Below are 12,786 nucleotides of genomic sequence, written 5' to 3' on the forward strand. Positions count from 1 at the left end.
TTCACATAAGATAAAATATGCAAACATACTCAGAGACATGCATTTTTTATTTTTATCACTACCCCACACTTAAAATCGTGCTCGTCCTCGAGCAACTTAAAATTAAGCACATCGACAAGTAGCACAATTCCAAAACATACTCAAGCATCATAGCAATGAAAATGGTTTATATCAACGCTTAGAACCCAACATAAGGGCTACTGATATCTTTCCTCATTTTTAGACCAATGCCAAGACTATTTAAAATATTTATGTGATTCTTCTAACATCCTAGCCTCAAAAATGGACTCTAATACATTCCATACTATGACTTGCTTCTTGTGGTAACTCAAAAACCAAGGACTTTATCAATCTGTTGCAAATCATGTGCCCTCACAAATAAACCACATAGAGAAAATAGCCCACACATTCAAATATAAGTTTAAGTATCGTTTAAGAACTCAAATATTAAAGAATTAGCTCACTCTCACAAAGAAACTCTTATGTCACCCAAGTTCGTATAGGGATTAACCCTCTTAAGTACTTTAATACACCATGCTTTCAAGCACATTCTTGTCATGACAAAGTCAATATTTTACCATGAAACCATACACAATTAAGCCCTTCTTCATTAAGCACATCAAAATATAGATACTCACTAGCCCGAATAAATATATGGAAGGCGTCATTTTTTTTGTTTCTTTTGTTTTTGTTTTTATGTTTTTTATTTCACAATCTTCTTAATTTTGGTATTTCCGGCTAGTAATGCTTTTACCCACAAAAGTACATTTTCGGCCTTTTTATGGTTCCACTCAAAAGCTACCCAATCTCTTTCTTTACTCTTTCAACGAATTAAGTACTTTCGGGGGGTAAAGGGTGAACAAGATATAATTTAGAACAAAATAGGGGTTGGCTCGTAATGTAGGTTCCAAAGAAAAAGGTCTACAGGTTCAAAAGGGCTGACTACGGATAATGTTATCACTAGTAGGCAAATAGACTCAAGGGTCAATCAAAGAAATGTCTATATCATTTACTAGACTCGCAAGACTTAATCATTTTCCTTCGACTCACACACGGGGCAAGTTCTAGACTAACAAGGGATGACACTGAGTACAACCAAAATCTCACCTCACACAATGCACATGACTTACTCAAGACGGCTCAAACCCGACTCTCAAGTTAAAGCAACTAGCACAATCATCATATAATTCAAACAATAGGAAGTAACAACAGGAGTCAATAGACGAGCCCAAGCGTCAAAATAAAGTCGCATATATTCTCAAGTCATATAGTCACAAGAATCATGAAGAAAGTACTCGGTGCAAATACTACAACTCTAAGCCCCGATATAAAATATGTCAAAAAGAAAAGATACTCAAGTTCTTCCCATTTCATTACCAGTTCAACAAGATTTTTTTTTTTTGTACTTTTTCTTTAAACTTTAATCCCTCAAGAAAACTGTCTAGGAAATCTATCGTTGAGAAAGTCCATTTTTTTTGAAAATTCTACTTACAAAAAAAAAAAAAAAACTACTACCCGATTTAAAGAGTCATCCCTTGAAAAAGAACTGTGGTCATAAGAAAAACCAAGAGGGATTATCACAAGAACACTTAAAATATCACTATGCTCATCACAAGAAGAAAGAGTGTTAGGCTTAGCAATCATACCTTGATGCACTTCTAAAGATTCTATTTTACCTCCTTGAAGAATGGAAGAATCTTCACTTTGGGCTAGGGTGGCTTCGGTCACTTCACTTGGAGTTCTTTCTTGAACACTTTCACTTGAATTTTTCTTCAAAGGATCTACACAATAAGCCAAACAACTAGCAAGAAAAATATTAGTCATGCAAGAATTATAAGAAGAATGTCCTTCACTTGAACTCTCTTGTTTTCTCTCTTCTTTCTTTTTCAATCTTTTCTTTTCCTTCTTTCTTGGCTCTCTCACTCAATTCTTTCATATGCCTATAGTTTTCACTCACTTGAAACGGAGTCAAAGGAGTAAGGACTATTTTTTTGCCATTTTCCTCAAAAGAATATTTATTAGCCCTTCCATCACGGAGAGCATCCTTGTCATATTGCCATAGCCTCCCCAACAATAAATGACATGCTTGCATGAGTACCACATCACAAAGAATATCATCAACATACTTTTCAATTTTGAAACTCACCAAAACTTGTCTAGTTACTTTAAGTTCACCACATTCATTAAGCCATTGGAGTTTATAAGGACGAGTATATCTTTGAGTCTTCAAGTTCAATTTATCAACCATAGATGCACTAGCAACATTAGCACAACTACCACCATCAATAGTCAAAGAACAGACTTGATGTTTAATCTTACACCTTCCATGGAACAAGTTCTCTCTTTGGTTCATATCTTCCATCACTTGTGCACTCAACACTCTCCTAACAATATACAAAGGTAAATTAGGAGTGTCATATTCTACATCATCATCACATTCGGCCTCCTCTTCTTCACATGATTCTCTACTTTCTTCCCTTTCATAAGCTTCTTCCATAAGGATTATGGTTCTTCTATTAGGACATTCACTCATTTTATGACCATATCCTTGACATTTGTAGCACCTAATAAGAGTTAGGATTTTAGAAATAAGGTGTAGAATTGTTACCTCTCTCCTTAGCTTCCATCTTTGGTTTGCCTTTGTCATTTTGCCACTTGGAGTCAACTTTTGGCTTATTTTCATTTGAAAGAGGATTGTCAAGTTTCCTTTTTTTTTGCTCCACGGAGTGTTATAATTTTTGGATTTGCTCTCTTTGATTTGCCTCTCTTTTTAGAATTTATTTTCAATCTTGATATTCCCTTGGAGTGCCTCATGTATAGTAACAAATTTGTGCAAAGTCATTTCGCTATAGATTTCATGCTTAAGCCCCGCCAAAAATCTAAAAATCACGAGCCTTCCATTATCATCAAGATTGGCTCTAACCTTAGTTATTTCCAACTCTTCAAAGTAAGCCTCCACATTCATGTTTCCTTGCTTCATGTTGTAAAATTTGATAAGCAAGTCATTCACATAATCTTCGGGCACAAATCTTTCTCTCATAACCACCCTAAGAAACCCCCAAGAATCAATAGCAATATTTCTATTTCTATTTCTATCCCGTTTCTCTTTCTCCTACCAAGAAGAAGCATAACCAACAAGTTTAGAAATGACATGCTTGAACCTATTTATATCGGATACATTGTTAAGCTCAATCATACTTTCCATTTATATTTCCCATTCTAAAAATCTCTCGGGGTCACTATTTTCTTTGAAAGTAGGAAGTGAAGTCTTGATATTATTAAGACCCCGGTCTTCTTCCTCTCCCCACCTTCTACCATGTTCCTTATTACCAATATTTTCATCAAAACCATAATCATAAGTATCATTCAAGTTTCTATCTTGATAATTCCTAACATGCCTTCCACCTCTTCCTCTAAATTCTCCTTATCCATTCCTTCTAGGTTGGACTCTAACTAATTCATCATACTGCTCGCCATAGTCCAAATCATCATTAAAGTCATTTTGCGGTTGTTGCGGCCTAAGAGGTTGTTGTTGATGCTCAACTCTTGCTTGTCTACCTTGTGGAAGTGGACCTTGTATTGGTACTTGATTGTTAGCAACTTGTGATTGATTGGTTAGCATTGCAATATGTGGTACGGTGGGAGTAGAACTAGTTTGTTGTGTTGCACTAGTTCCCACTCATTGGTTAGGATTAGGTGACAAACCTTGCCATTGGTTAAGAAGTTTGTCATGAGACTTAACCACTTGTTCCATGTTATTAACTTTCATAATCAAAGCTTGTAAAGCCTCCAAAATTATCTCATTAGAGACTCCCTCCTTTAGAGTTGAACTACCTCCAATGTTCAAAGATATAGTACCTACAAACAAAAAAACCGAGTTAAAAATAAAAGGACCTCTCCAATTCACTCCCTTAGTATATACCTCAAAGATTGCACTCAAAATTTACCACTCATGTATCACTCTTGTGCACTTAGATTTTAGGCACACACTCTAAGAATCTCACCGCTCAAGCCTTTTTCCACTCTTGGATAATATCCAAAGTTGATATCAAACTCAATCAAGGCACTTTCAAGTGAAACTTCCAACTTCAGGGTGAGAATGGAGTTTATGTGACTCAACAAAGAAGCTAAAATAACTAATGGACAATGGAAACAAGAAATTAACAACGAAACTAAAAGAGAAAAGCACAAAAATTAGGACGAAATAAAATAAAGCACACAAAAACTAGTTCATCACTAAGTATAAACTAATACTTGAGTAAACTAGCTAGAGTAAATAAGAAAAAAAAAAGAAGGAAAAATAAACTAAAAAGGCTATGTTAAAGATTTGGGTAGAAAATTGGTTACTGGCGTAAGGTGGCTACTGGTGCAAAATGACAAATTTGGGCTATTTCTGCAAAAAACCGAAATTCTAGCATTCTTCTTCAAGTTATTCATGTTTCAATCCCAAATCCAAACAAAGGAAATTCTACCTCTTATAGCAAAGGTATAAACCATATTTATTATAAACCAAAATTATTTTAAAATATTATTTTCTATAGCTACCTTTTATATTTTATAGCAAAATAAGTATTTTATGGTATATACTACCATTGTGGCATAAAATAAGGCATGAAATACGCTATTTATGTTTTTTTTCTCTCTTAGACAGCTAGACATACCTATTTTTAAGGGATTGTCATTACTGTATTCATGAATACATGGCGCGAATATATGTGAATACATGCGCGTACAACTGTATTCATGAATACAACAGCGCAAATACATGTGAATATATGTGCGTATAACTGGACTGCCCTGATTTTTGGTACTTTTTGCTACTGTATTCATGAATACACGGTGCGAATATATGTGAATACATGCGCGTACAGCTGGACTGCCTTGATTTTAGGCGCTTTTTACTACTGTATTCATAAATAGAGCAATACGAATACATGTAAATACATGCACGTACAACTGGACTACCTTGATTTTAGGCGCTTTTTACTCTTGTATTCATGAATACATGGCGCGAATACATGTGAATACATGCACGTACAGTTGGACTACCCTGATTTTAGGCATTTTTTGATGCTGTATTCATGAATACAGCATCGCGAATACATGTGAATATACTACCGTAACAACCGAATAGTAGCTATAGGAAGTTAATAGCCACTAAACAATAGTAATTTATAAAAATTCCTCATCAAAAAATACTTCAAATCTTCACCAAACCTTACCAAATTCTTTAAAAAAAATAAAAAAAAATACCACATTTTGAGATACAAGTTCCCTACAACTCTATGAACAAACACCAATAATTAATTTCTTTAAATCACTACCAAAACTTCAAAACCCATTTTCAAGTTTCTTCTTCCAAGCTTCAAACCCTAACAATGGCTACCATGATTTGGAACCATGTTTTCTTCATTTTTAGCTATGAAATAACAATATTTAACTCAAGGAATAATATCAAAGATTCATATCCGAATTGTAACTCGAACTAGTAGATTCGGGATTTTTTGTCGAAGTTTTGAAGCTTTCATCCATGGAGTTCTTTTTTTTTCTTCAAGCTTTTCAGCTTCTAAGTGTCAAATCCATACACTGATTCAAGTTCTAATTCAAGTTCTAAGCTAAAGTTTAGTTTCCAAATAACAATGACTAATAATTTTAAGCACATGGATTTCAGATTTGAGAAATAATTCACCTGCAACTTCCGGACTGACGAGAACCCAGCTGCTTCAGTTATAGATTTAAGCAAATCTCATCAATTTTGAAACCAAACTCAGAAGTAGGATTTACGTTTTTAGCTCAAGCAAACAAATCCAATTCAATTCTCACTAATAAAAGTTCTCAATTCTAGATCTCAAAATTTGTTCGCCCAAACTCCTTTACACCGGATCGAACCCAATTTCCAAACATGTACTCGAATAAGAAATCAGAACAAAGGTCTAAAACAGTGATACCATTTTTTTATATACAGATTTTTAGTTTTTTTTGGTTGATAAATAAAAAACCAAGTCAGTGATTATAAATATAATCACTAGCATAAGCTCTGATACCAAGATGATACGAACGCGGAAGCAAAATAACAAGAACACAAATAAAAGGATAGAAAGATAGAGATTTATTAGAGAACTAATTAAGAAAATTGAAAGAAAATTTGAAATAAATAAAGACCCAATCAATTTAAGACTTAATTGACTCAAAATTATAGGAACAACCCTCAAGGGGAAGCAATCCCCTTGTAAGTTCACCTTAACAAGTAATCAACAAACATAGGAATTCATCCTAAACACTCTTAACGAGTTTTCATTTACAATATCATAATAAGCTAAGTCTAAAATAAGAGCCTTAAGGGTTATTTATACTAGGGAGCTAAATATTACAAGTATAGCCATCAAATATAATGTAGTCTTTAATTGTTGAAATTGTACATATAGCCGCCCCGTTATGAAAGTAGCCTCCAATTAGAATCAAAATTGCTTGATGGCTATCTAGATTGTATCAGTCCCCAATGCATACTCATAAATATAAGAGGGTAAAAGAAACTCCCTGGTAGGCTAAAAGCCGAAGCATTAGCAGCTCATGGGGTACTCAGACTTCTCCCAGACTTGGTTCTTTGTGCGGGTACCCCACACTTAGTTGTAACCATCTTGCTTCCTTTTGCTTATTTATATTGTCTTTACTTCCTCTACTCCTAGAAAATAAAAAATAACATTACAAGAATAATACAATAGTTAAAAAAATTAAAAATAAAAAAAATAGTAAAGTCGGGTTGCCTCCCAACAAGCGCCTGATTTAACGTCGCGGCACGACGTGAACCACTTTTTGCCTCCACCTCGAGCTTATAAATTGGACCCCCAATTTTGCTTCAAGTTTTCTACTATGCTCCATGGGTGGTGGAATAAATCCTTGCAAGCCAAAAACTAATTATTCCTTTATGCACATTTTGGCTTTCAAATGAGAAGTGTCTTCTGTTAGATCTCAGTAAATTTTAATGATGCAAAATAACCTATTACTCCCTATGTGCAGGAAAAGATTCTGAGCAATGAAATGGAGGAAATGAATCCAACAAAAAAGGAAAGAGAAGCGGACAAACCAATCAAAGAATATAGCAAAATCAATTAAAAGAGTTATTATAGGGAGGATCTAAATCAAAGGAGATTATGTGCACGCAATCATCTGCTAAAGATTCTCCCACATAATGATGTCAATCAAAGGCATCAATCAATGGATTTGGCAACGGGAATACTCTCTCATTTAAGGAAGAAATCACTCAAGCCCGTGAGTCAAGACAAGTCAGCAGAAGAATCAATCTCGGAAAGAATCAATCTACGAATCCGTCTGAATACAACTCCCTTGGGTTCACAATCTCTTAAAAAGATGTACAAGACTTGAAGGCCTCGAGAAGTATAAATACCTACTGCACTAGCTTTGGAATGATATACTTTGGTCAAACGACTTCAATCTCTTTGTTCTATTTCAAACAAAATATTATAGTCTGCTTTAGATTCCTTGTGTAACAAAGAAAAGAGAGAGAGAGAGAGAGAGAGAGAGAGAGAGAGAGAGAGAGAGAGAGAAAAGAAATTTGGTGAGGCATTGTATCAATTATAGAGAGAAGAATGAGTGACATAAGCTGTTGGTGTATAACAACATCAACTCATGTGTACTAAGCCACTTCATACTTGAAAGAGATCACCCTTGCAACCCAAGGGGACTGGTCATAGGATTCACTCTGAATCTGAACCAGTATAAAAATATATTGTGTCATTTACTTTCTGCAATTTATCTTTTACATTCTATTCCTGAAAAGTCCAGTCGACTAGAACTCAAATTAGCCGACTACCTCGAAAAAGAAAAGAAAAATTACAATTCACCCCCTCTTGAACTTTTAATTGGTATCAAAGCGAGTCTCACACTTTTGCTTAACCGCTTGTGAGAAAAGATCATGGCCAATCAAATAACTATTGGAGAACTCTTTCAAGAGGGAACGTCAGAGGTGAGACCACCATACTTCAACGGACAACACTTTTCTCACTAGAAAATGCGAATGGAAATTTATGCAAAATTTTATGACGTGAAAGTATGGCGTGTTATCAAAAAAGGAAACTATCCACTACCAGCAACAACTCAACCACCCGTTGATCCTGAATATATAGATGAATACACAGACAAATAAATGGTGGTCATTCAGGTTAATGCTAGGCACGAAACCTGTTGTATAACGCTATAAGTGGAGAAAAGTATGAGAAGATTTCAAGTTATGATACGGCTAAAGAAATGTGGGACAAATTGGAGGTCACCTATAAAGGAACCAGCAAAGTGAAAGAAACTCGAATAAACATGTTGGTTCATGACTATAAACTCTTCCAGATGAAATAAGAAGAATTCATTGAGGAAATGTTCGCAAGATTCAGCAATATTATTAGCGATCTAAAAGCTTTTGGTAAACCCTATTCAAGTGGTGATCAAGTTCGAAAAATCCTAAGGAGTTTACCTACCACTTGGCAGACTAAAGTAGTTTCACTCGAATCTCAAGATCTAAACAAACTTTCATATGATGAACTCAGAGGAGATCTTATAGCATTCGAGAAAACCCATCTCAAGAAGACAAGTCAAGAAGAAAAGAAGAAAACAGTTGCCTTCAAATCTATATCTCAAGGACTGAAAATGATATTAATGACGATCCATAAGCCTTCGAAGAAGAAATTGCTATGGTATCAAGAAACATAGATGGGTTAATGAGAAGGTATAGAAATACAAGAAGGGGAAGGATGCCATCTAGGCGAACTAGGCAATATAATGAACAAGACAAGAATGATGGAAAATGTTATAAGTGTGGAAGGTATGGGCATGTTCAAGATGAATGCCCAGATCTTAAAAGAAAAGTCTCTAAAGGGTTCAACAAAAACAAAGCCTTCGGAAGTTGGAGTGATGAAGATAGTTCAGAACACGAAGAAATAGCAAACCTATGCTTCATGACCATCCCGAAAAATGACATAAACAAATACTCTGACTGCTGGATTGATGAAGATACATCAGACGATGAATGCAAGGAAAATACTGAAAATTGTTTCATGGCACGAGGTGAAACAAGCGAGGAATACCACAGAAAGAACTGCAAAGGAAAATAGTATTTAGATAGTGCGTGTTCCAGTCACATGATGGGTGACAAAAATCTATTCAAAGAAGTCACAAAAATAAATAGTGGAAATGTCAAATTTGGTGATGATTCAAAAGAAAAGATATTTGGTACCGGTACAGTTTCATTCGGAAATAATTGTGATATTACAGAGGTATATCTTGTAGGTGGACTCAACTACAATCTTTTGAGCATAAGTCAGCTATGTGATTCGGGATATGAAGTAAAGTTCAAGAAAACAGAATGTGCCATTGAGGATGAAACAGGTAAAATTATTCTTTTAGGAAAAAGGTATGGAAATGTCTATATTCTTGATGGCACTGAAAATCTAGACAGTCACATTTTTCTAGCATCTATTTCTGACGATCCATGGCTTTGGCATAAAAATTTGGTCATGCAAGCATGCATCTTATTGAAAAACTATCCAACCATGATTTAGTTATTGGTCTTCCCAAACTCAACTTTTCTAGAAATCATGTATATGATGAATGTCAGATTGGTAAACAAATTAGAAACTCCTTTAAAACCAAGGATATTGTGTCCACTGCCAAGCCATTGCAATTACTTCATATAGACCTGTTTGGACCTACTAGAACTGCCAGCAGTAGAGGTAAACGTTATGCTTTTGTTATTGTTGATGACTACTCACGTTTTATATAGATAATTTTCTTATCTCATAAAGATGAAGCTCTGAAAAGTTTTGAGATTTTCTGCAAAAGAATTGAAAGAGGAGAAGGGGATCTGATCACAACCATCCAAAGCGATCATAGAGAAGAGTTTGAAAACAGATCCTTTGAAGTTTTTTGTAATGACCAAGGGTATACACATAACTTCTCATACCCAAGATCACATCAACAAAATGGAGTAGTTGAACGCAAGAATAGAACTCTATAAGATATGGCAAGAACAACGATATTAGAACATTCACTGCCAAATCACTTCTGGGCAGAAGCAGTCAATACATCATGTCATAGTCTCAACAGGTGCCTCAGAAGACCTATTTTGAAGAAGACTCCATATGAATTATGAAAAGGTAAGAAGCCAAATATTAGCTACTTTCACCCGTTCGAAGGTAAGTGTTTCATTCACAACAATGGTAAGGATAACCTTGGAAAATTTGACCCAAAGAGTGATGAAAGTATTTTTCTTGGTTACTCTATTAATAGTGGATCATTTAGAGTTTACAACAAACGTACATTATCTGTAGAAGAATCAGTGCATGTTATATTTGATGAAAATAACTCAGTGGACCAGAAAGGAATCATTACAGGTGATGAAGACACCAGTCAAGAAGTATCACAGACAAATAAACCACAGTAGTCGACTGATATCCCAGCTATAGTCACAGAGTAGACTAATGAACCTGTGATCAATCCTGCTGAACCACAAAAAGAGTCAACTACTTCTACAGTTGAAACCCGACCGAATGAATGAAGAAGTGAACCTAAATATCCTTAAAAATTCATCATAGGAGATCCAAGAGAAGGGATGAAAATCAGAGGGTCTCTAAAAAAGAAAGCAAATATTGCACTCATCTCTCAAGTAAAACCAAAGAAAGTTGATGAAGCCCTAAAAGAATCCAGCTGGATACAAGCCATGCAGGACGAACTTGATCAATTCGATAAAAAATAAGTTTGGAAATTAGTTCCTAAGCCTGCAAATGCTACTGTAGTTGGAACAAAGTGGGTATTTCGAAATAAGCTAAATGAAGAAGGAAAGGCAGTAAGAAACAAAGCCAGACTAGTAGCTCAAGGCTACTCACAACAGGAATGAGTCGACTATGATGAAACCTTTGCACCGGTAGTACGGTTAGAATCAATTCGTATATTGCTTGCCTATGCATCTTTCTAAGGTTTTAAACTATTTCAAATGGATGTCAAAAGTGCTTTTCTAAACAGTTTTATTGATGAGGAGGTATACGTAAAACAATCTCCTGGTTTTGAAAACTCACAATTTCCTTATCATGTGTACAAGCTAGCTAAAGCTCTTTATGGACTCAAATAAGCTCCTCGAGCTTGGTATGAAAGATTGAGTTCCTTTTTAACTAATCATGGGTTTACCAGAGGTAAGGTGGATACTACTTTATTTATCAAGAGATCTATTGAAGGTAATCTCATTATTCAAATCTATGTAGATGATATCACATTTGGCAGTACTAATCTTCTTTTGTGTAAGGATTTTTCATATCTCATGCAAAATGAGTTCGAAATGAGTATGATGGAAGAGTTGACATTTTTCCTTGGACTACAAATCCATCAATCAGTAAGTGGAATATTCATCTGCCAAACCAAGTATACAAAGGAATTGATTCAAAAATTTGGATGAGCAATGCCAAATCAATTGGAACTCCTATGAGTCCGTCTACAAGTTTAGACAGGGATGAACAGGGAAAATCAGTAGACGAAACCAAGTATAGTGGAATGATTGGGTCTCTACTATATCTTACGGCTAGTCGACCAGATATCATGTTCAGTATTTGTAAATGTGTCAGATTTCAGTCAACTCCTAAAAAGTCTCATTTAACAGCAGTAAAGCGAATTATTCGCTATCTTATTGGAACCACCTCCTACGGACTTTGGTATCCTCTCTCTAATAATTTTAAACTTGAGGGTTTTTCAGATGACGATCTTGCAGGTGACAAGGAGGACATAAAAAACACAAGTGGGACTTGTCAATTACTAGGAAAAGCACTAATTTCCTGGAACAGTAAGAAACATGGATCAATGGCTCTTTCCACAACTGAAGCAGAGTACATTGCAATTGGACAATGATATGCTCAATTGCTATGGATGTCTTATAAATTGAGTGACTATAAATTATTTTTTAAGCTTGTTCAAATATTCTGTGATAATTCTAGTGCTATTTGTTTAACAAAGAATATTGTGCATCATTCTAGAGCTAAGCATATAGATATTAAGTACTATTTTATTAGAGATCATATTCCTAAAGGAAACATAGAATTACTATTTGTAAGTTTCACTTATCAATTAGCAGACATTTTTACAAAACCTAGAAGACAAATTTTATGCATTTCGAGACTCTCTTGGCATTATTTCCATAAACTCATAACTTTAGTGCCTTTGTGGTATTTTTTAAATATTAATGTATCTTAGTTTAATTATTTCCTTAAGTGTGTAAGATGCATTAATTGTGTGTCTGTTGCTTTTCCGTTTTCACACCTTTTCACGCCCTTTCAGAGACCGGTCAATCATTGCGTCAAATATCTGATGCCTTTTTGTTTGTACTCAACCGTCGTTTATCACATATTTTAAGTTCAAAGTTTCTTCTATCTCAATCACATTGTTAGTATCTCCAATACCATGTTCCAAACCTTACCATGGCAAAGCACTCCAAAAATCCCTCTGCTTCCACCCGAAAAAGCACTCGCTCTAGGGCAAAACCCTCTTCTCAACCTTCTGAACCAGTCAATATAGGATCAGACCACTCCGAGGACTTTGCCTCCTCTAAAGATCTCTCAGATGATGCTCGCAGTCTCAACGAGAAGGCCCTAGGAAAATGACGCATGGCAGACCTTCCTGAAACCTTCGCTCCCAAAAAGCCCAAAACTGATCTCTCAAGTTCTCTTGAATCTGACCCAAATTTTTGGGATACTCCAAACAGGGATGCCTTTATTGCTTTCAAAGACAAGCCAGTCGCTC

General features: G+C 35.3%; 1 protein-coding gene across 1 annotated transcript; it reads left to right on the top strand.

The window, feature by feature from the left end:
- Positions 1–11,448: 11,448 nt before the first annotated feature.
- Positions 11,449–11,898, top strand: LOC142175857 (secreted RxLR effector protein 161-like). The gene has a single exon (XM_075242856.1). The coding sequence runs from the start codon at positions 11,449–11,451 to the stop codon at positions 11,896–11,898; it is 450 nt and encodes a 149-aa protein (XP_075098957.1).
- The last annotated feature ends 888 nt before the right edge of the window (positions 11,899–12,786 follow it).

The sequence above is a fragment of the Nicotiana tabacum genome, chromosome 22, assembly GCF_000715075.1.
Source record: "Nicotiana tabacum cultivar K326 chromosome 22, ASM71507v2, whole genome shotgun sequence".
Lineage (NCBI taxonomy): Eukaryota > Viridiplantae > Streptophyta > Magnoliopsida > Solanales > Solanaceae > Nicotiana > Nicotiana tabacum.